Source organism: Balaenoptera physalus (genome assembly GCF_965194825.1).
Source record: "Balaenoptera physalus genome assembly, chromosome: 1".
NCBI lineage: Eukaryota > Metazoa > Chordata > Mammalia > Artiodactyla > Balaenopteridae > Balaenoptera > Balaenoptera physalus.
In genome coordinates, this window is record NC_138882.1 from 80177155 (window position 1) to 80202097 (window position 24943).

At 37.6% G+C, this 24943-nt stretch overlaps 1 protein-coding gene and 1 pseudogene across 4 annotated transcripts in view; one reads left to right on the forward strand and one right to left on the reverse strand.

Moving 5' to 3' along the window:
- The window catches only part of LOC309644233 (olfactory receptor 10J3-like), a 130183-nt gene that overhangs the window by 104710 nt on the left and 530 nt on the right, over positions 1-24943 (forward strand). Inside the window, exons 1-2 of one of the 3 annotated variants that reach the window (XM_082427894.1) lie at positions 17057-22229; positions 22617-24930. In XM_082427894.1, coding sequence (XP_082284020.1) covers positions 24159-24926 — 768 coding nt within the window. In that variant the 5' untranslated portion in view covers positions 17057-22229; positions 22617-24158 and the 3' untranslated portion in view covers positions 24927-24930. Of the gene's footprint in view, positions 1-17056; positions 22230-22616; positions 24942-24943 lie in introns of those variants that run through there. The other 2 variants (XM_082427893.1, XM_082427895.1) reach the window with 2 other exon arrangements.
- The window catches only part of LOC309643660 (olfactory receptor 10J1-like), a 460112-nt pseudogene that overhangs the window by 16304 nt on the left and 418865 nt on the right, over positions 1-24943 (reverse strand). The window lies entirely within an intron of this gene.

Genomic DNA, 24943 nt, shown 5'->3' on the forward strand with positions numbered 1-24943 from the left:
TTTGCTTTTCCATCTCCTTGTGAATTGCCTTTCTCTCCTTTGAAGTCCCAAACCACTACTCCCAACATTCTCTTTTTTCTTTGGCTGCAGATGGTATTTAAGATGAGGGTTTTAGCCATTTTGGTGAATTACTCAGTTTTCCTGAATCTCTCCCATGTATACATGTTATTAAACTTTTGTTTGGTTTTCTCTCGCTAATATGTCTCAGGTCAATTTAATTCTTAGACCAGCCAGAAGGACCTTGAAGAGTAGAGGAAACTTTCTTCCTTCCTGACTAGGGAATACTCCTCACCTCATTTTTTGCAGCTGGAATTATCTTGACACCAGATTTATCAGGCCAATCTCATGCACAGAAATAGATGCAAAATTCTTAAGCAAAATGTCACCAGACCAAATCCAACAATGTATAAGATGGGTATGTGACCAAGTTGGTTTTATTTTAGGATGCAAAATTTGTTTAACATTAAAGCAGTCCAGTTATGTATTTCCTCACGTGAATTGTTTAAAGGAAAAGAGACATGATTATTTCAATAGCTGCCAAAAAGCATTTTTAAAATTCAGTGTCTACTTATAAGAGCCCTTAGTAAACAAACAATAAAAGATTTTCTTTAAGCTGATAAAACATGTGTAGAGCAATTCTTCAGCCAACATATACCTAGAGGTGAGATACTGAAGGATTCTCTTTAAGATTAAGAACAAGATAAGGATGAACTGCTTTATCCACTTCTCTTCAACATTGAATATTGAATATTCTAGAATATTCTAATTTCTTACCCAGTAAGGCAAGAAAAAAGGAATTAAAAATACAAGGATTGAGAAGGAAGAAATTCTTTATAGATGATGTGGCTGTGAACATAGAAAATCTAAGAGAAGCTACTGATAAATTATTAGAATTATTAAGAGAGTTTAACAAGCTTTCTGGTATAAAATTTATATATTAAAATTCATCACATTTCTGTACTTAAACAAATTGATAGCAAATTAAATTTAAAAGGGCTATCATTTATAATAGCTTAAAAATAGAAAATACCTAGGAATGAAGACCTTTATTAAGAAAATTATAAAACCTTAATAATGAACACTAAAGAGGACTGAAATGAATGGTGAAATACACAATGCTTATGAATTGGAAGACCTAATATTATGAAGATTCCAATTAATCAAAAATCCATGAATTCATACTCTATGAATTCTGTGCAATTCAATCAGAATTCCAAATGGATTGTTTTTGGTTGGTTGTTTGTTAGATTGACAACTGATTCTAAAATTTATATGGAAGTACAAAGATCCAAGAGAAGCCAAAACACTCTAAAAGGAGAAGAAGAAGAAGAGAGGGTTGCCTTTCAAATACCATTACTTATTATAAGGCTATAGGAATTAAGAAGGTGTGGTATTGTCACAGGGATAAGTGGTCACACCAATGGGGAAAAAATTGAGTTCTGGTATATGGAAACTCTTTGCACCAGAGCTGGCATTGCAGATTGTTGGAAAGCACAGAGTCATCAATTAATGGTCCTAGAATAGTTGGTTTATCCATATGGAAAAAAATGAAATTAGATTAACTTACACCATTTAAAAAAAAATCAGTTTCAAGTGTATTAAAAGGAAATGAACAAAACGTCCTATGAAATGTCTAGAAGATAATATATGAGAATATTTTAAAAATTTGAGATAGTAGAAGATACAAAACATAAAAGAAAATAATGATAAATTTTATTCCATGAAAATTAACTTCTATTTTTCAAAATAAGTCACACGAAAAGAAAAAGGTAGAAACCAGAAAAACATTTACAATAAAATAACAGATAAAATACTAATATCTGGAACATCTAAAAATCAAAAAGATCAGCTTAATATAATGATAGTTTGAAAAGAAAACAGGAATTTTATATGAGAGGAAATACAACTGGCATGTGAACAGATTTTTAACATCATGAATAGCCAGGGAAAAATAAGACCGCAGACCACAAGCTAAGACCACAGACCACTTCACACTTATCAGATTGCAAAAAATCAAAACTATCACAGATATAGAGTAATGGAAGCTCCAGTTCCCTGTTGAAGGGAATGTAAATTGATAAAATTATTTTTGGAAAACAGGTAGAAATTACCTGTCAGAGCTGAAAATGAACATATCTTATGCAATTCTACCATTAGATATTTAACCCAGAAAAACTAAAGAATCACAGGCAAGAAGATTAAAGCAAGTTTGTTTATTATAGAAAAATAAAACTGAAACAAACCATGTTTTTCAGAAGAAGAAAGGATATTTAAATTGAAGTAAATTCTTACAATGAAGTATTATAGAACATTGAATGAATTAATTATAAAGCTGGGGTGGGCAAACTACAGCCCATAGGCCAGCTGCGCTTGTAAATAAGGACTTATTAAAACACAGTCACACCCATTTTTTATGTATTATGTGTGACCGATTTTGCACTAAAATAGTAGCATTAAATTGTGGCAACAAAGACTGTATGGCCTGCAGAGACTAAAATATTTACTAACTGATCTTTTACAGAAAACGTTTGTTGACTTCTGTTAAAGATCATTAAAGGTACTAATTACATTTTCATGAACCAACACGGATAAATCTCAAAATCATAATGTTGAATAATAGAAGCAAATCAAAGATTGTATACATATGTTTGTGTGTGTATTCCATTTATTTAATGTTCAAAAGAAGGCAAGATTAAATAATATATAGCTTAGAAATAAAAAATATGTACTGTAAAGCAGTATATTCTTTAAAAACATGGGAAATTAAAAACATGGAAATTCTGTAACATAAAATTCATGATAGTGACTATTTGGCATATATTTGAAGTACTTGAAAGTATCTGAAGTATTTGAAAGGAGCATATGTGAGGCTTCTAGCTTTATGGTGATGTTCTGTTTCTTAGTTTTGGCAGAGGATACCTAGGTATTTGTTTTGTTATTTTTCTTAAAATGTGCATTTGTTTTAATGAACATTTAAATGCACACCATATTTTACAATAAAAATTTTAGTGTTATACATCAAGAAAAGTGTTCATGATATTGTTAAATGGAAGAAATGTTACAAAATAGTAAAGGTCATATGATCCCAATATTGTAATGAAAAGCAAAGATATATACCCACATAAATGTGGATATGTATGTACAGGAAAAAGACTAAGAATATAGAAATGAATATATGTGTCATTTGTAATCAGAGACTAATACTAATATAATATTTTTAAAAAGTATATTCAGCTTTTAAATGATGCATATGAAAAATTTTTAATTCAATGGAAAATAATAGGTTAAAAAGCAGGATATGGTATGGTATATGCAGAATTATCTCAACTAATTGAAAGTATGAATACAGAGAAAGCTAAATGGAAATCATCGAAATGTTAGTAGTGCATGATTCTGCATGGTATAACTCTGGGTGAATTTCTGCTATCTCCTGAATTTTTCAAAATGTCTGTGATGAATATGTACTACTTAGGCAGTGGGGTGGAGGATAGGTTTAATTTTTTTAAGCCTCCCTTGAGATCATTCTTATCACCTACTTTCTATCTAAGTATCCCTCCAGTCTTGGTTCTATTGGCATTTTTCATTCTCATATGATGGCACATCACATTCAGTTGAAATTATTTATTATCTAACTTTTCAACTACATTGTAAGCTTTTTGATGACAGAGATCATACTTAGTCATTTCCACATACCCAGAACCTAGCCCAGTATTTGCCATTTCTTTAGCCCAGTATTTGCCATTTCTTAAGCTTTTGATAACTATGCAAACCAATAAATGAAGTAATACTCTCGAGGTACTTCTAGTCTAGAGGAGGAGACCCATACCTCTGCCAGATATATACAGCAGTGCTGCCTTGGGCACATGGAAACCAGGACAAAGTATTGAAGTCAGAATCTTGACTTAACCCCATTAAGTTGCAGAAATTGAGAGACTACCAGAGGAAAAAGATATGAAAGAACAATATAGGAAAACATGAAAAACTATTATCATTAAGAAGGGACATAGATAATGCATCTGGAGTTAGTTTTCCAATCCTTAATCTGACTTTTGGTGAACAGCTCTTTTCTCCAAAAAGATGGTAGAAAATTATGCAAAATTTTGGCATTTTACAGTTTCCTTTATTCGTCAAAGTAATAATACATCTACTACCCAAAAATAACTATGTGGTAGAAATGTGAGGATGCTTAATCCAAAAAGGACGAAGGTGTTGCCTAATATCACATATTTAGTTCATGGCAGAGAGAATTTGGGAACCCAGCTCTCTTTACCTTGTACTCTGAGCCCTCTGCTTTTGAAAGATCTCAATACTGGAGGGAAGATGTTCTTTCTGTCTCAGCTGAGATACTGATACATGTAACACTGATACACAGAATTTGATGAGCCTTCTCTAGGAAGACATTTAAAAAAAGAGGAAATCACTTTATCTTGTTCTGGGTTGTTTTGATGTCTCTGTGAAGAGACAGGGGCATGGGTTTGATAGTATTGCCTAATTTCCTTTTAGTTCTTAACATAGTTACTACTGTCTGGTGGAAGGGCAAGACTCAGAAAAACACAGTATTTCCTTTATTTGTTTTCTTCTGCTGCAAGGCTAGCATCTATCTGTCTAGAAACTCCAGCTTCAGCCCCATTCACATCCACATCCCACATTCCACAAACACACACACACACACACACACACACACACATACATACACACACATAGAGATTATGTCAAGCATAGTTCTCTGGAAGTAGTGATCTGGATGCCCCCATGTAACATTGCTGGATGAGAGCAGGATAAAGAACCTGACCCAAGATTGAGCATAATAAGTAAGGGGAGTCAAAGCAACATATAGACCTCAAAATCTGATGGAACAATAAAGTTGGCCCTTACACTCTGAATGTCTGAGTTAGTTTTTGCATTTACATTTACTAATGCACATTTGATTAAAATATACTATATGCTGGCCTATTAAGACACTCTGCATAACTTACAATTTAGAATTACCCTACAAGGAAATAAAATACATACTCCCATTTTATAGATGGATAATTTGAAGCTGGGAAGGATAAACTACTTGTCAGACTCACATATCTAGTAATTGACAAGACCAGCTGTGAAACACAGTATGTGTGACTCCAAATTCTACATGCTTTCGTTGAGTCAAAACTCTACTGAATGAATATTCAGGAATGAGGTTCCGGTTAGAGGGGAAGAAGACAACAACTGTATGAAAAATGCCTGATGCTCAGCCTTATTCACTCAAAAGATAACAGAGATATCACTGGTAGATGAAAACTCTGGGATTGTAAAGGTTTTTTAATTTACTATCTCTCCTCCATGATTTTAAACAGATTCTTCCATTAATTAAAATGAAACTTCTGAGGATATTCTTGTTCACTTTATAGGCACCTGGTCTCAAAAAGTCATCATGCAAAACACAGGAAAAGTATGAAACTCTAATGTTCAAGAAAATCATCAGAAAACCAGGATGAGAAAAGGAAGAAACTTAGAAAATTTTAAAACAGTTCTTCTCTCCTTTTTTTTCTACCATTAACCACTTCTTGCAAAGTTGGCAAAGGAGATGAGAGAAGTTCTTTTAATTGCTGTGCATCTGAACTTTAAAAAAAAACAAAAAACAAAAAAACAGAGATAAGTCTCTTTCCAAGAGGCCTATAAGGGAGAAATTGAAAACCCCAAGGCTTAGAAGTCCAGCATTTCCTGAGTGTCAGAAGGAAGCTCAGGGTGTGGGGACCAACTTAAGGTCCAGAGCATTGCATCCTCTGGCCTGAGAGGATCTTCCTGCAGAGTTGAAGCCTCTTGAAATCCCAAATCCAGGAACTCTGCTTATTCCCGAAAGAGGACCAGATCCATCTGATCTAGGACTCTAGGGACTTCCCCCTTGAGAATCATTCCAGGGCACAAGGGACAGCAGAAAAAGAGTTTGAGGCTCTATCCCAGGGGCCTGATTAGGAACTTGGGCAATTAGTAGAACAGAATTCTGCCTTTGGTTACTGACTCACAAGAGCAGCTTGCATTGTAGAAACTGAAATATGTTTTGTTAAAAAACCATTGAACCCAGGAGGAACATGCAAAATAAAATACATGTCAATAATTCTGTGCCTGAGGATTATTCCTTCTTTTAATGAAGCAGCAAATATTAATGAACATCTACTTGTGTTCCATGTAGTATGCTGAATATTGGAGGTACAAGCATGACAAAAACAGTCATGGTGTTTGCTCTCATAGAGCTTATCAAGAAGGGAGGCATATAGAGCTGTAGCTAATCCATTTGGTATCTTTGTGCAAATTAGAAAAAAAAAGCCTCTTTTGGGTAGATGCATCCCATGTGCACACCACTTGATGAGTAGACAGTATATTTTTGTAATTTGTAAAAGAGCATCTTTTCAATTGATGGATGGAGCTCCATACCAGGATATATGACTTGTCAAGTGGACTGTGGGCTTAATTTTATCCTTCACTCTCCCTCTTGATTAGGTATCCCTGTTCAGTGCTTAGCCTGCACACTAGGCAGGTTTCAAACAAATAGTCTCAGAAATAAATACATTATTATAAACAAAAATAAATGCTATAAGGAAAAATGCACAGTCTTATGAGAGCATATAATAAAGGAGGGCAAGTTTTGCTAGTCTGGGGAGTCTTGCAGTATTTTTCAGAGGATTGATGTTTGAGCTGGAATCTTTAAGATGAGTATGGGTCAACTAGGTGAAGTTAAGGAAGAGAATTTAAGGCAGAAAGAAAAACATGAGTGAAGGACTTGATACATTCATGATAATAACTCATTCCAAGAACTGAAAGAAAGATAAATTGCGCACAGAGACTCTGAGGGAGAGATGAAGTTAGAAGGTAATGGGGAGGAGATTGTGCAGGGTTTCGTACCACTTCAAGCTTATTGTGAGGCTGACGTGGAGCCAGGCAATGCTTTGAAGGAGGTGAATAGCACCATCAGATGTGCATGTCCAAATGTCTGGTTGAAATGTGGAAAATAAATTAGAGAAGAGTAAGTTTGGAAGCGGAAGGGTCAATTAAGAGGCTGCTGAGGTTTTCTAGTGGAAACATAGGAGCTAGAACTTGGGAGGCAGACACGGAGATGCATTAGCTTGCTGAGACACACAAGACCAATTCACGATAGGTATCCTAGGTCCCATGGTCCAGTGACCTGCCTTTACCAGGACTCAGAAGTGATTTGGGAGTCATTTCTCAGAAGAATGCTAATCTAGAGAAACAAAGTATGGCTTTTTATAGAAGTCTGAGGAATCTGAACTGTGATCTTCCTGTTGGAGTCTGACAGAATCTTGACTTAGTTCACCATCATGGAGAATCATCACAGCCTCTCACCTAGTTCTCTAACTAGAACCCTTGAATGAGGGGGTAGACATGTCCCCTTGAGGACAGACTCTGTGGTACTGCCACAAATAAATATTGTATACACATATATCTCAATCTCTATAAAAAATTGACTCTCTTTGAGTACATTGTATCCTTGGGGTCATAAGGCTTTAGTGGTAGAGTTGCTTGCACTATATCTTGGACCAACTTTGGAGCCTTCTCTTGTTCTAGGCCCGCTCAAAATTGACAGCATCATGGCTTACTCAGAAAATGGATTGAAGTGGCAGATGTGCAATATGTTGCCAAGCATGTCTATTTAATAATATATTTGGAAGTGGGGAAATAAACCAGATTGTGTTTGGGAATCAATGGCCCTACTGTGAAATGAAGTCAGGCCTGAATTCCATTTTTTACTTGACTTTCCATGCTAAACTGTGTTTGCTATCGAGGGGATAACGTCAGTTCAGAGATAGTGGCCAGTATTCTCCCCAAAATATATCCCTTATATTCAGTCATCCTGGCAAATAGATGCAGGTTCCTTTAGGGAAGGCTACAGAGTGATGAAAACTTATTTTATAAATACATTCAAAGAATTAAAGGAAACTATGTTCAAAGAATTAAAAGAAAAATATGGTAGTGAGTCCACAAGTAGTAAATCTCAAAAGAGAAGTAGAAGCCATAAAAAAGAAACAACTGCAAATTTGAGAGATGAAGACTATAATAACTGAAATGATGATATTAACAGCAGATTTGAGATGGCAGAAGCAGGATCAGTGAACTTGAAAATCAATCAATAGAAATTACCCAATCTGAAGAACAGAAAAACAGAAGAATGAAGAAAGATGAAGAACCTCAGAGACCTGTAAAAAAAAAAAAAAAAAAGTAAACTTTTCAACACAAGTGTAGTAGGATTCTCAGAAAAAGAGGAATAAAAGGGCAGAACAAATTTGAATGTATAATGACTAAAAACTCAAATTTTATGAAAAACGTTAACTTAATAGACTCAGTAAGCTCAAGAAATCTTAAGGTAAATGCAAAGAGAATTATATGTAGACACTTCAAACTGCTGAAAGCCAAATACAAAGATAAAATCTTGAAAACAACCAGAGAAAATTGACTCATCATATACATTTTTAACAAAAAATTCTATCTAGCAACAATATCCTTCAAAAATGAAGGTAAAATAAAGGTGAACTCAGGTAGACAAAGATTGACATTATTTGTTGCTAGCAGACTTACTATACAAGAAATACAAGAGGAAGTTCTTCAAGCTGAAAGGAAATGACAATTGACAGTAACTCATATCCACAGGGAAGAACAAAGAAAACCGGAAATGCTACCTATGTAACATATGTAGGTAATTATAAAGGACTGTATGTATGTGTGTGTCTGTTTATATATCTGCATTTCTATTTTCTTCTTTTAGTTTCTTTTTAAAAAACATAACATTGTTTAAAACAGTTATATAATTATAATACTGTATTTTTGGAATTATAAAAAATAGACATAATTCATATGACAATAATAGCACAAAGGAGAGAGAGGAGGAAATGGAGTCATACTGAAGTTAAATTGCTATATGTCTTTGAAATCAAATCAGTATTAACCTGAACTAGATTGTGATAATTTAAGTGTGCATAGAACAGTCACTAAAACATTTAACTATAACATTAACAGAGGAATTAATATGGTACAATAAAAATATTTTAACAGAAAAGGCAGTAAAAGGAAACAAGAATGAAAAAGACATGAAACATAGAAAACAAATAGCAAAATGGAAGACATTAATTCAGTCATATCATTAATTACATTAAAAGTGAATGCATTAAATCCTCTGATTAAAGGGGAAAATTGTCATATTGTGTTTAAAAAAGCAAGATCCAACTATGTGCTGTCTATAGGAGATACACTTTAGAATCAAAGACACAAATACCTGAAAGTAAAAGCTTGTGAATGGACCTATCATGCAAACGGTAGCCATAAGAGAGCTAAAGTGGCTATGTTAATTTCAAACAACATAGACTTTCAGATAAGGGATATTGCAAGAGACAGAGAAGTATATTTAATTATGATAAAAGGTCAATATGTTAGGAAGATATGAAATTATAAATGTATACCTGACAAAAGAGCCCCAAAATCCATGAAGCAAAAATGACAGAATGAAAAGGAGAGATAGGTAATTCAACAATTATAGTTGGAGAACTCAATAATTCAATTTCAGTACGTTATAGAACAACTAGACAGAGGATCTGTAAAGATATAGAATACTTGAACAACAGTCATTAACCAGCTTGATCTAACTGACATTTATGTAAAACTCCCTACAAAAAGATCAGAATACATCTTCTTTTCAAGAGTATATAGAACATTCTTCAGACTAGACTGTATATCAGGCCACAAAAGACCTCAAAGTTTTTTTAAAAATTGAAATCTTTGGCTGATATGAACATAAAACAATTACTTTCTTTTAGTTATTGTTTATAATGTATTTTTTTTTACTCTTTTGTTTTCAATCATTCTGTATCCTGATAATTAAGGTATGCCTCTTGTTAACAAAACTTTGTTTTCCTATCCATCTGACAATCTATGTCTACTGATTGGATTATTATTTTACATTTAATGAAATTTACATTTTAAATTTAATGAAATTACTGATATATTTGGGTTTAAATATACCATGTTAGGATTCACATTCTTTTTTCCCAGTTTTTTTGTGTGAGTACCTTTCCTCTCATCTTTTTGTTTTATTTTGGAGTAATCAAGCATTTTTATTAATTCTTGCCTTTTTCATTTGTTACCTTTACATCATTTTAATGGTTATTTTAGAATTACATTTCAAGGACAATGCAAACACTATATGAAGCCTTAATTTAATTTATTACCATTTTCATGTTATTGTTGTATATTTTAACTCTATAAATATTTAAAAATTCATAACACATTAATTTATTATTGTATAATATTAAGTATAATACTAATTTATACTTGCCCATGCATTTATCTTTTCCGTTATTTTTATTTTAATTTTTTTATTTTTTTTAACATCTTTATTGGATTATAATTGCTTTACAATGGTGTGTTAGTTCCTGCTTTATAACAAAGTGAATCAGTTATACATATACATATGTACCCATATCTCTTCCCTCTTGCATCTCCCTCCCTCCCACCCTCCCCATCCCACCCCTCCAGGTGGTCACAAAGCACAGAGCTGATCTCCCTGTGCTATGCGGTTGCTTCCCACTAGCTATCTATTTTACATTTGGTAGTGTATATATGTCCATGCCACTCTCTCACTTTGTCACATCTTACCCTTCCCCCTCCCCATATCCTCAAGTCCATTCTCTAGTAGATCTGTGTCTTTATTCCTGTCTTGCCACTAGGTTCTTCATGACCTTTTTTTTTTTCCCCTTAGATTCCATATATATGTGTTAGCATACTGTATTCGTTTTTCTCTTTCTGACTTACTTCACTCTGTATGACAGACTCTAAATCCATCCACCTCATTACAAATAACTCAATTTCGTTTCTTTTTATGGCTGAGTAATATTCCTTTGTATATATGTGTCACATCTTCTTTATCCATTCATCTGATGATGGACACTTAGGTTGCTTCCATGTCCTGGCTATTGTAAATAGAGCTGCAATGAACATTTTGGTACATGACTCTTTTTGAATTATGGTTTTCTCAGGGCATATGCCCTGTAGTGGGATTGCTGGGTGGTATGGTAGTTCTATTTGTAGTTTTTTAAGGAACCTCCATACTGTTCTCCATAGTGGCTGTATCAGTTTACATTCCCACCAACAGTGCAAGAGTGTTCCCTTTTCTCCACACACTCTACAGCATTTATTGTTTCTAGATATTTTGATGATGGCCATTCTGACCGGTGTGAGATGATATCTCATTGTAGTTTTGATGTGCATTTCTCTAATGATTAATGATGTTGAGCATTCTTTCATGTGTTTGTTGGCAATCTGTATATCTTCTTTGGAGAAATGTCTATTTAGGTCTTCTGCCCATTTTTGGATTGGGTTGTTTGTTTTTTTGTTATTGAGCTGCATGAGCTGCTTGTAAATCTTGGAGATTAATCCTTTGTCAGTTGCTTCATTTGCAAATATTTTCTCCCATTCTGAGGGTTCTCTTTTTTTCTTGTTTATGGTTTCCTTTGCTGTGCAAAAGCTTTTAAGTTTCATTAGGTCCCATTTGTTTATTTGTGTTCTTATTTCCATTTCTCTAGGAGCTGGGTCAAAAAGGATCTTGCTGTGATTTATGTCATAGAGTGTTCTGCCTATGTTTTCTTCTAAGAGTTTGATAGTGTCTGGCCTTACATTTAGGTCTTTAATCCATTTTGAGTTTATTTTTGTGGATGGTGTTAGGGAGTGTTCTAATTTCATACTTTTACATGTACCTGTCCAGTTTTCCCAGCACCACTTGTTGAAGAGGCTGTCTTTTCTCCACTGTATATGCTTGCCTCCTTTATCAAAGATAAGATGACCATATATGCGTGGGTTTATCTCTGGGCTTTCTATCCTGTTCCATTGATCTATATTTCTGTTTTTGTGCCAGTACCAAACTGTCTTGATTACTGTAGCTTTGTAGCATAGTCTGAAGTCAGGGAGCCTGATTCCTCCAGCTGTTTTTTTCTTTCTCAAGATTGCTTTGACTATTTGGGGTCTTTTGTGTTTCCATACAAATTGTGAAATTTTTTGATCTAGTTCTGGGAAAAATGCCAGTGGTAATTTGATAGGGATTGCATTGAATCTGTATATTGCTTTGGGTAGTAGAGTCATTTTCACAATATTGATTCTTCCAATCCAAGAACATGGTATATCTCTCCATCTATTTGTATCATCTTTAATTTCTTTCATCAGTGTCTTATAATTTTCTGCATACAGGTCTTTTGTCTCCTTAGGTAGGCTTATTCCTAGATATTTTATTATTTTTGTTGCAATGGTAAATGGGAGTGTTTTCTTAATTTCACTTTCAGATTTTTCATCATTAGTGTATAGGAATGCAAGAGATTTTTGTGCATTAATTTTGTATCCTGCTACTTTACCAAATTCATTGATTAACTCTAGTAGTTTTCTGGTAGCATCTTTAGGATTCTCTATGTATAGTATCATGTCATCTGCAAAGAGTGACAGCTTAACTTCTTCTTTTCTGATTTGGATTCCTTTTATTTCTTTTTCTTCTCTGATTGCTGTGGCTAACACTTCCAAAACTATGTTGAATAATAGTGGTGACAGTGGGCAACCTTGTCTTGTTCCTGATCTTAGTGGAAATGGTTTCAGTTTTTCACCATTGAGGACGATGTTGGCTGTGCATTTGTCATATATGGCCTTTATTATGTTGAGGAAAGTTCCCTCGATGCCTACTTTCTGCAGGGCTTTTATCATAAATGGGTGTTGAATTTTGTCGAAAGCTTTCTCTGCATCTATTGAGATGATCATATGTTTTTTCTCCTTCAATTTTTTAATATGGTGTATCACATTGATTGATTTGCGTGTATTGAAGAATCCTTGCATTCCTGGAATAAACCCCACTTGATCATGGTGTATGATCCTTTTAATGTGCTGTTGGATTCTGTTTGCTAGTATTTTGTTGAGGATTTTTGCATCTATGTTCATCAGTGATATTTGTCTGTAGTTTCTTTGTGACATCTTTGTCTGGTTTTGGTATCAGCGTGATGGTGGACTCGTAGAACGAGTTGGGGAGTGTTCCTCCCTCTGCAATATTTTGGAAGAGTTTGAGAAGGATAGGTGTTAACTCTTCTCTAAATGTTTGATAGAATTCGCCTGTGAAGCCATCTGGTCCTGGGCTTTTGTTTGTTGGAAGATTTTTAATCACAGTTTCAATTTCAGTGCTTGTGATTGGTCTGTTGATATTTTCTATTTCTTCCTGGTTCATTCTCGGCAGGTTGTGCATTTCTAAGAATTTGTCCATTTCTTCCAGGTTGTCCATTTTATTGTCATAGAGTTGCTTGTAGTAATCTCTCATGATCGTTTGTATTTCTGCAATGTCAGTTGTTACTTCTCCTTTTTCATTTCTAATTCTATTGATCTGAGTCTTCTCCCTTTTTTTCTTGATGAGTCTGGCTAATGGTTTATCAATTTTGTTTATCTTCTCAAAGAACCAGCTTTTAGTTTCATTGATCTTTGCTATCGTTTCCTTCCTTTCTTTTTCATTTATTTCTTATCTGATCTTTATGACTTCTTGCCTTCTGCTAACTTTGGGGTTTTTTTGTTCTTCTTTCTCTAATTGCTTTAGTTGCAAGGTGAGGTTGTTTATTTGAGGTGTTTCCTGTTTCTTAAGGTAGGATTGTATTGCTATAAACTTCCCTCTTAGAACTGCTTTTGCTGCATCCCATAGGTTTTTGTTTGTCATGTCTCCACTGTCATTTGTTTCTAGGTATTTTTTGATTTCACCTTTGATTTCTTCAGTGATCACTTCGTTATTAAGTAGTGTATTGTTTAGCCTCCATCTGTTTGTATTTTTTACAGATCTTTTCCTGTAATTGATATCTAGTCTCATAGCATTGTGGTCGGAAAAGATACTTGATACGTTTTCAATTTTCTTAAATTTACCAAGGCTTGATTTGTGACCCAAGATATGATCTATCCTCGAGAATATTCCATGAGCACTTGAGAAAAATGTGTATTCCGTTGTTTTTGGATGGAATGTCCTATAAATATCAATTAAGTTCATATTGTTTAATGTATCATTTAAAGCTTGTGTTTCCTTATTTATTTTTATTTTGGATGATCTGTCCATTGGTGAAAGTGGGGTGTTAAAGTCCCCTACTATGATTGTGTTACTGTTGATTTCCCCTTTCATGGCTGTTAGTATTTGCCTTATGTATTGAGGTGCTCCTATGTTGGGTGCATACATATTTACAATTGTTATATCTTCTTCTTGGATCAATCCCTTGATCATTATGTAGTGTCCTTCTTTGTCTCTTGTAATAGTCTTTATTTTAAAGTCATTTTGTCTGATATGAGAAATGCTACTTCAGCTTTCTTTTGATTTCCATTTTCGTGGAATACCTTTTTCCATCCCCTCACTTTCAGTCTGTATGTGTCCCTAGGTCTGAAGTGGGTCTCTTGTAGACAGCATATATATGGGTCTTGTTTTTGTGTCCATTCAGCCAGTCTGTGTCTTTTGGTGGGAGCATTTAATCCATTTACATTTAAGGTAATTATCGATATGTATGTTCCTATTCCCATTTTCTTAAATGTTTTGGGTTTGTTATTGTAGGTGTTTTCCTTCTCTTATGTTTCTTGCCTAGAGAAGTTCCTTTAGCATTTGTTGTAAAGCTGGTTTGGTGGTGCTGAACTCTCTCAGCTTTTGCTTGTCTGTAAAGGTTTTAATTTCTCCATCAAATCTGAATGAGATCCTTGCTGGGTAGAGTAATCTTGGTTGTAGGTTTTTCTCCTTCATGACTTTAAGTATATCCTGCCACTCCCTTCTGGCTTGCAGAGTTTCTGCTGAAAGATCAGATGTTCACCTTATGGGGATTCCCTTGTGTGTTATTTGTTGTTTTTCCCTTGCTGCTTTTAGTAGGTTTTCTTTATATTTAATTTTTGATAGTTTGATTAATATGTGTCTTGGTGTGTTTCTCCTTGGGTTTATCCTGTATGGGACTCTCTGTGCTTCCAGGACTTGATTAACTATTTCCTTTCCCATATTAGGGAAGTTTTCAACTATAATCTCTTCAAATATTTTCTCAGTCCCTTTCTTTTTCTCTTCTTCTTCTGGGACCCCTATAATTCGAATGTTGGTGCGTTTAATGTTGTCCCAGAGGTCTCTGAGACTGTCCTCAGTTCTTTTCATTCTTTTTTCTTTATTCTGCTCTGCAGTAGTTATTTCCACTATTTTATCGTCCAGGTCACTTATCCGTTCTTCTGCCTCAGTTATTCTGCTATTGATCCCTTCTAGAATATTTTTAATATTATTTATTGTGTTGTTCATCATTGCTTGTTTACTCTTTAGTTCTCCTAGGTCCTTGTTAAATGTTTCTTACATTTTGTTTATTCTATTTCCAAGATTTTGGATCATCTTTATTGTCATTTTTCTGAATTCTTTTTCAGGTAGACTGCCTGTTTCCTCTTCATTTGTTAGGTCTGGTGTGTTTTTACCTTGCTCCTTCATCTGCTGTGTGTTTTTCTGTCGTCTCACTTTGCTTATCTTGCTGTGTTTGGGGTCTCCTTTTCACAGGCTGCAGGTTCGTAGTTCCCGTTGTTTTTGGTGTCTGTCCCCAGTGGCTAAGGTTGGTTCAGTGGGTTGTGTAGGCTTCCTGGTAGAGGGGACTAGTGCCTGTGTTCTGGTGGATGAGGCTGGATCTTGTCTTTCTGTTGGGCAGGTCCACGTCTGGTGGTGTGTTTTGGGGTGTCTGTGGCCTTATTATGATTTTATGCAGCCTCTCTGCTAATGGATGGGGTTGTGTTCCTGTCTTGCTAGTTGTTTGGCATAGGGTGTCCAGCACTGTAGCTTGCTGGTCGTTGAGTGAAGCTGGGTCTTGGTTTTGAGATGGAGATCTCTGGGAGATTTTCGCCGTTTGGTATTACATGGAGCTAGGAGGTCTCTTGTGGGCCAGTGTCCTGAAGTTGGCTCTCCCACCTCAGAGGCACAGCCCTGGTGCCTGGCTGGGGCACCAAGAGCCTTTCATCCACACGGCTCAGAATAAAAGGGAGAAAAAATAGAAAGAAAGAAAAAAGAGGATAAAATAAAATAAAATAAAGTAAGATAAAATAAGATAAAGTTATTAAAATAAAAAATAGTTATTAAGAAAAAAAAGTTTTAAAGTAAAACCAAAAAACTGACGGACAGAACCCTTAGGCAAATGGTGAAAGTAAATCTATACAGACTAATTCTCATACAGAAGCATATACATACACACTCTCAAAAAGAAGAAAAGGGGAAAAAATAATGTATCTTGCTCCCAAAGTCCACCTCCTGAATTTGGGATGATTCGTTGTCTCTTCAAGTATTCCACAGATGCAGGTACATCAAGTTGAATGTGGAGCTTTAATCTGCTGCTCCTGAGGATGCTGGGAGAAATTTCCCTTTCTCTTCTTTGTTCACACAGCTCCCTGGGTTCAGCTTTGGATTTGTCCCCGCCTCTGCATGTAGGTCGCCTGAGGGCATCTGTTCTTCGCTCAGACAGGAGGGGGTTAAAGGAGCAGCTGCTTTTGGGGCTCTGGCTCGCTCAGGCCGGGGGGAGGGAGGGGTATGGATGCGGGGCGAGCCTGCGGCGGCAGAGGCCGGCGTGACATTGCAGCAGCCTGAGGCACGCCGTGCGTTCTCCCGGGGAAGTTTTCCCTGGATCACGGGACCCTGGCAGTGGTGGGCTGCACAGACTCCCGGGAGGGGCGGTGTGGAGAGTGACCTGTGCTCGCACACAGGCTTCTTGGTGGCAGCAGCAGCAGCCTTAGCATCTCATGCCCGTCTCAGGGGTCCGCGCTGATAGCCGCGGCTCACGCCTGTCTCTGGAGCTCCATTAGGCAGTGCTGTGGATCCCCTCTCCTCGCGCACCAGGCAAGAAAAAGTCTCTTGCCTCTTCGGCAAGTCCAGACCTTTGCCCGGACTCCCTCCCCACCAGCTTTGGCACACTAACCCCTTCAGGCTGTGTTCACGCCGCCAACCCCTGTCCTCTCCCTGGGGTCCGACCGAAGCCTGAGCCTCAGCTCCCAGACCCTGCCCGTTCCAGCAGGTGAGCAGACAAGTCTCTCGGGCTGGTGAGTGCTGGTTGGCACCGATCCCCATGCAGGAATCTCTCCGCTTTGCCCTCCGCACCCCTGTTGCTGTGCTCTCCTCCGTGGATCCGAAGCTTCCCTCCTCTGCCACCCGCAGTCTCCGCCCGCGAAGGGTCTTCCTAGTATGTGGAGACCTTTCTTCCTTCACAGCTCCCTCCCACTGGTGCAGGCCCCGTCTCTATTCTTTGTCTCTGTTTTTTCTGCTTTCTTTTACCCTACCTAGGTACGTGGGGAGTTTCTTGCCTTTTGGGAGGTCTGAGGTCTTCTGCCAGCGTTCAGTAGGTGTTCTATAGGAGCAGTTCCACGTGTAGATGTATTTCTGATGTATCTGTGGGGAGGAAGGTGATCTCCACGTCTTACTCTTCTGCCATCTTCTCCTCTCTCTTTTTCTGTTATTTTTAAATTCATTTTGTTTTTTTTTTTCATTTTTGTTTCCATCTAGGATGGATTTTCCTTCTACCTGAAGAACTCCTTTTGATATTTCCTTAATGCAGGTCTGATGGTGAATTCTCTCATTTTTTTTCCATTTCTAAAAATGTCTTTGTTTTGCTTTTTTAGTGAGGGAGATTTTCCCTGAATATAGAATTCTAGTTTGACAGTTATTTTCTTTCAGCACCCTGAAGATGCCATTCCACTGATTTGTGTTTTCCATTATCGCTACCAAGAAGTCATATAATAGTCTTATTTTTATTCCTTGAAGATAATGTATCTTTTTTCCTCTAGCTACTGTAAAGTCTTTTTATCTTTATTTTTTTAGTTGTTTTACATGATATGCCTACATGCCTTTTGTGTGTAGGCGTATGTGTATATATCCTGTGTGTAATTCAGAGTGATTCTCGAATCTGTATCTGATGTTTTCCTCAGGTTTGGAAAACATATGGTTATGATTTCTTCATATATTGTGTCTGATACATTCTATCTCTCCTATCCATGTGCAACTCCAATTACACATATGCTAGACCTTTTAATTGGGTTTCTTATGCCTCAGGTACTCTTCCAAGCTTACACGGTTGTTGGCAGAATTAGTTCCTTGTGGTTATAGGACAGAGGTTGTGTTTTCTTACCAGTTGCCAACTGAGATTGCTCTGTTCCTAGAGGCTGTCCACATTCCTTGCCAAATGGCCTTCTTATAAGCCCTCTCAAAATTTGGTAGCTTATTTCTTCAGAGCCAGCAAGGAACTATCTCTTGTTCCTGTTTGCTGAGGTGAATTTTTATAGATGTATTATAAGCATGGGTGTGACATCCATCACCTTTGCTTTATTCTACTGTTCTTAGAGTAGAGGCAAGTAGGCAAGTAGCAGTAGTAGAGGCAAGTCACAGTTCTGCCCACAGTCCAGAGGAGAGGATTGTATTATACATGGGTGTGACTCATTGAGGGTCACCTTAGATGAATTTGCTATAATCTATTTATCTTAAAGTTGTATCTGATAATTTTAATACAGTGATTTTTGTTATGGGTCTGTTTCTGTTGAGTGCTTCTTTTTTTTTTTTTTCTTGATCTTTATCCTTTTGGTCTTTTCTCCTGGTATGTTTGTTGTATTTTTATCACATCCTGGACACTCTATATCATTTATAGATGTAAAAACCATTATATAGCTTGCAGGCTGTGCAAAAACCACTGGTGGGCTCATGGGCCAGTAGGCTGTAGTTTGCCTACCTCTGTTATAAATGAAAAAAAAAGTTGTAAATTGTAAAAATAAATTGAGGCTGTACATTATATTATCTTCCTCTAGAGAAGGTTTTATTTTATCTTCTGTTGGGTAGTTAGTCTAAAGGCAAGAGCAAATTAATACAAATAGAGATTAAGTAAAATTGAGCTGGATTCAGTGTTTGTGAGGGTTAACTTATTTCCACTTTACCCTTTTGCCTAGGGTATAGCCCTTAAGCATATGGAGACTGCCATTTTTTCAGTCTTTTGACCAAAGAATACAGACAACAAGTTACAGTTCCTCAAGGAAACTACAAAGAATTGGGTGTCAGGCTAACATTTCCACATATCTTTTCTTTCTTTCTTTCTGGAATCTTTGCCCCTCAACTCTTCTCTTACTTAGAAGCTGTATCTACATCTTACAGTCTTTATAACATCATTCTAGGGATGGAGGAGAACTAGTTCTCTCCTTCAACTTTATAGGAATAGGAAGGGTAGCAGGATGGAAGGAGCCCTGGTAATGGTCAGGGCAACTCTTCCCTCCAAAACATTAATCTCTGGATTAGGAAATGAGCTGCCTGAGTAATAGGGTCTCCAAGTATTCTGCTGTTTGGATTGTGTCTTCTGATATTGATCACTTGGGAGCAGTCAGTGCTGTTTTGGGAAGGAGACCCAGGAGTCTGGAACAGACAATTTGCACCTTATAAAGAAACCTTAAGCCAGAGTTACTGCTTTGTGACTCAATGAGGAGCTTCTTCCAGGAGGAGGGGCTGTGAGAATCTAGAGGAAATTAATGTGACTTTGTCCTTCACTTCTAATCTCAGACACTGGAAGACTGGGATAGGCATTGTTCCTTCCTGTCCAGTTCTTTTATATATTGCATCCAAGAGGTATCTAAAGATTTACCAGTGAAGGGGAAATTCCTATTAAACCATAGCTCTGCTCAGTAAGACATTAGTGACCTTCAGATTAAAAAAAAAAAAAAATGTAGACTATTTGCTAAAATAGCAAATTTTTACAAAGTGGTCTAAATTTAGATAACTGATAGGTTTTAAATATTTATCAGGAAAGACACTGATAATGATCAGGGAAACATTTCATAACTATTCATAAAAATCCATATCTAATTTGTAGGCAAATTCCCAGAGTGGGGATTATGACTCTCAGGAATGAATACAGCTCTCTAGAAGACCCAAGAATTAGGCCACTTGGTGAGTTTCACTTCTTGATATGCCAGAATGTTTATTATAGTATATATTCAGTTATCACACAGCCAGTGATAAGTCTATACAAGGAGGAACATGATCTCTCCTAGAGAATATTGTGATTTCTATGATTTTGGAAATGTGGATGTGTAAACTAACGTAGAAAAGAGGGACATAAGACTTCAAAGGCCTGTAATTGGGTCCTTTACAAAAGGCTGTTCAAAAATCTAAGCTCCATGAGGACAAGGACCATTCTTTGGTCATCTTTGTTGTCCTAGTATTAGCACAGTACTTATACTTTGTGACTATTCAACACATTGAACTATTGAAAAAATGGTTTTGTTTGGATTTGAAGCAAAATTTTACTATTCACAGGAAACAAACAAACAAAAAAACAGAATGATGAGATAAATAAGCTCTCTTCACTGGAGGAAAAATGTAAATAGTATATTCATCCATGATGAAGTCACGGGCAGGCTTTGTTTCACTTTTTTTTTTTTGGTGGGGGGGGTCATTTATTTGAAAGAAATAAAAGGTAGTAAAAATTCCAAAGTCAAAGGCATTATATGAATTTTGAGGTTTCTGTCCATCTGTACTCTCCTTATTTTTTGGTCTCTCATGTTTCCTTCCTACACCCTAGATGAGTAATCCTACCCTTGCCAGTGTTTCTCATTTCCCCATCCCACTCTGCAGCCCTTTACTGATTGTCCTGTCTGTTAGAGTCTCCCACATGATGGTGCTGGGGTACAGTTTTTTAGGGTGTCAACAGTTAGAGCTGATTAATGGTCTGGAGGAGGAGGGAAACAGAAATATTGTAGGCTACCAGCATGAGTAAGATCTTCTGGCCAAGAAAGTGGAATTAAATTATAAGAATAATGTGGATGGGGGCTTCCCTGGTGGTGCATTGGTTGAGGATCCGCCTACCAATGCAGGGGACATGGGTTTGAGCCTTGGTCCGGGAAGATCCCACATGCCACGGAGCAACTTAGTGTGTGTGCCACAACTACTAAGACTGCGCTCTAGGGCCCGCGAGCCACAACTGCTGAAACCCACGTGCCTAGTGCTCGTGCTCCGCAACAAGAGAAGCCACCACAATGACAAGCCCGTGCACCACAATGAAGGGTGGCCCCCACTTGACACTAGAGAGAGCCTGCATGCAGCGACAAAAGCCCAACACAGCCAAAAATAAATAAATAAAATTTTAAAAAAATCAGTCACAGGACTAGAAGGGACTGAGGAGACTATGCTAACTCCATTAAAAAAAAAAAAAAAAAGAATAACCTGGATGACTTTCAAATCAAGTGTGCAAGTATAATGAAAACTGTGATTTTATAGTGGTGGATTCCAAACTATTACTTATAATCCAGAAATGCAATCTAGAAGTCACTGAAGATTAGTCTTAGATATATTAGCTGGGTGGGCTACTGTGATCTAAGGGAGAAGTAAAATGTTGGGCATCTTCAAGAAGGGGATTAGAAGCAAAAATGAAAGTCTTATTCTACCTGATTCATACCTGTGTTGATATAGTACATGTAACAGTGCATTATTCTGATCAATGTACCTCAAGAAAGATTTTTAAAGAGCATGAAAAAGTCCATATGAACAATTGGAAGGGAAATGATAAAATTTATAAAATCAAGGCTAGGATAATCACAGACTTCTTTACACATCCTAGAATGCTAAGCTGAAGCCTGTCTATCTCCTCCCGCTTCTCTTAAATATTTAAACTGGTTCATATGTGGAAAACAAAAAGAAGTACTAGGGAATTCCCTGGTGGTCCAGTGGTTAGGACTCAGCACTTTCACTGCTAAGGGCCCAGGTTCAATCCCTGGTTGGGGAACTAAGATCTGTGCAGCGTGACCAAAAAAAAAAAAGAAGAAGAAGTACAAATAAAACTACTATTTATTAAGGGCTTCCTATGTATCAAGTGCATGTCAAACTCTTCAAATACATTAACCCATGTAATACTTATGGCAACTCTGTGGAGTATTACTATATTCAATTTATAAATGAGTTTAAATATTATGCTTAAAATTTAGAGGGGCTACTGAAGGAATTTATGCAAGAAGTCTCCATTAGCAGACTTTTTTTAAAAGAATGTTATGTTAGCATACAGTATTTGTTTTTCTCTTTCTGACTGATGAACCTAGGGGCAGGACCCGAATAAAGACACAGACATAGAGAATGGACTTGAGGACACAGGGAAGGGGAAGGGGAAGCTGGGACCAAGTGAGAGAGTAACATTGACATATATACACTACCAAATGTAAAATAGATAGCTAGGGCTTCCCTGGTGGCGCAGTGGTTGAGAGTCTGCCTGCCAATGCAGGGGACACGGGTTCGAGCCCTGGTCTGGGAAGATCCCACATGCCGCGGAGCAACTGGGCCCGTGAGTCACAAATACTGAGCCTGCGCGTCTGGAGCCTGTGCTCCCAACAAGAGAGGCCGTGATAGTGAGAGGCCTGCGCACCGCGATGAAGAGTGGCCCCTGCTTGCCACAACTAGAGAAAGCCCTCGCACAGAAACGAAGACCCAACACAGCCAAATAAATAAATAAATAAATTGATAAAAAAAAAAAAAAAAGAAAACCCCAGTAAATCATGCTCTCTTCTGAGGCTATTAAATGATTAATTTCAATCTATATTATAAAAAAAAAAAATAGATAGCTAGTGGGAAGCAGCCGCATAGCACAGGGAGATCAGCTCAGTGCTTTGCAACCACCAAGGAAGGTGGGAGGGAGACGCAAGAGGGAGGGAATATGGGGATATACGTATGCATATAGCTGATTCACTTTGTTATACAGCAGAAACTAACACAGCATTGTAAAGCAATTATACTCCAATAAAGATGTTAAAGGAAAAAAAAGAAAAATAAAGCAATGTTATGACAACATTCGGAAGGAAGACTTGGACTAAGGTCAACTGAAATGAGGGGGATTAGTTAGGAGACCATTGCAGTCATCATAGAGAATGATGATGGTGGTCGGAAGTTGGGTGTTGGTAGAAAGTATGGAGAGGAGGGGACAGAGTGGAGAGAATTTCAGGAAGCACTGTCTTCAGGATGGAAAAGGGAAGGGAGATAGTTAGGATGGTTCTCAGCTTCCTGAATGGAGGTAATGGTTAAACACGGTGGGTAATCAGGAGTAGATATGGGTTTAAGGGCAAGGTTAACTCTGTTCCAGTATAGTCTCCAATTCTGAGCTCACGTGGAATAAGCTCAATTCTATCTTCATCACAACTTGGAATATGCAAAATTAAAGTGAAAAACAGAACATCTGGCCCTTCACTGATTAAATGAGCTTTATCTTTGCTCTCACACTAGGAATACCTTTCCCTACTTGAAGCGACTTGAAGGGATATCCTCAGATTTATTCCAGCCTCTCTCCTGCCTTTGGCTAGAATTCATGGAAATAAGCTAAATACCTGCATGGCCTTAGAATATCTAGAAGTGCTCCCTTTTTGAGTCTTTCATGATCACAGTAGATTTTAGTGCAGGGCTTAGGGAAGTGAAGCCTAGGACCTAGGGTTCTGGGGAGGAGAAGCCACTCTAGGACCTTCATGGGACATTTGATATTGACAGTGCATTTTGACAGTGTTGAAAGGTTATCAGCCTCAGGTATCTTTTGTCTTTCACTTAGGTTACTGTTCCTCACTGGATGCTTAGAGGGCTAAATCAAGAGTGTTGGAGGAGGAACTATAGAACTGGGCTTCTTCCTGGACCTAGACTCACCTCTTCAATGGCTAGGTAATTATTTCTACAAATCTGCCTTTTGATGTGTCTGTACTTTCCTTCTCAGATCTATCTCTGCCATCAACCCCAGGGTCCTGGGGTAACACTTCCATAGTAACAAAGAAGAGGGTGGGGGGAAGGTGATGGCTCTGAGCAAGTGACCAACAGCTGAACACTGATGACCCTTGAGGTCTTGGGCATTGCTCAGAGGATGGACATACCCTTTACTGAAGGCCTTGGTCCAGCCTACTGTCTTTCAGGATTAACTCATCACACATTTCTTTCCTTTGCCCAGCTCTTTTAAACCTAGACCTCCCTCATTGCTAAAGCCAAACTCCACTGCTGTGACTGAGTTCCTTTTTGAAGGTTTCCTCAGCTTTAGTTGGCAGCACAGGCTTGGTTTCTTCTCTTTCTAACTTTGTACCTGCTGACTCTCTTTGGCAGTGTCATTATTGTGACTGTTATTCACCTGGACCGTCACCTCTGTACTCCCATGTACTTTTTCCTGAGCATGCTGTCCATCTCTGAGACCTGCTACTCTGTGGCTATCATTCCCTGTATGCTTTCTGGCCCCCTGAGTCCTCATCAGCCCATTTCTATCCAAGGCTTTGCCACTCAACTCTTCTTCTGTCTCACCTTTGGTATCAATAACTGCTTCCTGCTCACAGCCATGGGGTATGATTGCTATGTGGCCATCTGCAACCCACTACAGTATTCAGTCATCATGGCTAAAGAGTCCTGTATCCAGTTGGCATCTGGGTCCCTGGGAATTGGCCTGGGTATGGCCATTGTCCAGGTAACGTCTCTTTTTGGCCTTCCCTTCTGTGATGTCTTTGTCATCTCTCACTTCTTCTGTGACATGAGACCCCTGTTGAAGCTGACCTGCACAGACACCACTGTCAATGAGATCATCAACTTTGTTGTTAGTGTTTTTGTCCTTATTCTACCCATGGGCCTGGTCTTCATCTCCTATGTCCTCATCATCTCCACCATCCTCAAGATTGTTTCAGCTGAGGGTCAGAAGAAGGCCTTTGCCACCTGCGCCTCCCACCTCACAGTGATCATCATCCACTATGGCTGTGCCTCCATCATTTACCTGAAGCCTAAGTCCCAGAGTTCCCTGGGGCAGGACAGACTCATCTCAGTGACCAACACTGTCATCACTCCTCTGCTGAACCCCGTCATGTACAGCCTGAGGAACAAGAAGGTCAAATATGCTCTGTGCAGAGCCAGGGGCAAAAGCCCCTCTTCCTCTCAGTGAGGAGGTTGTTGAAAGCC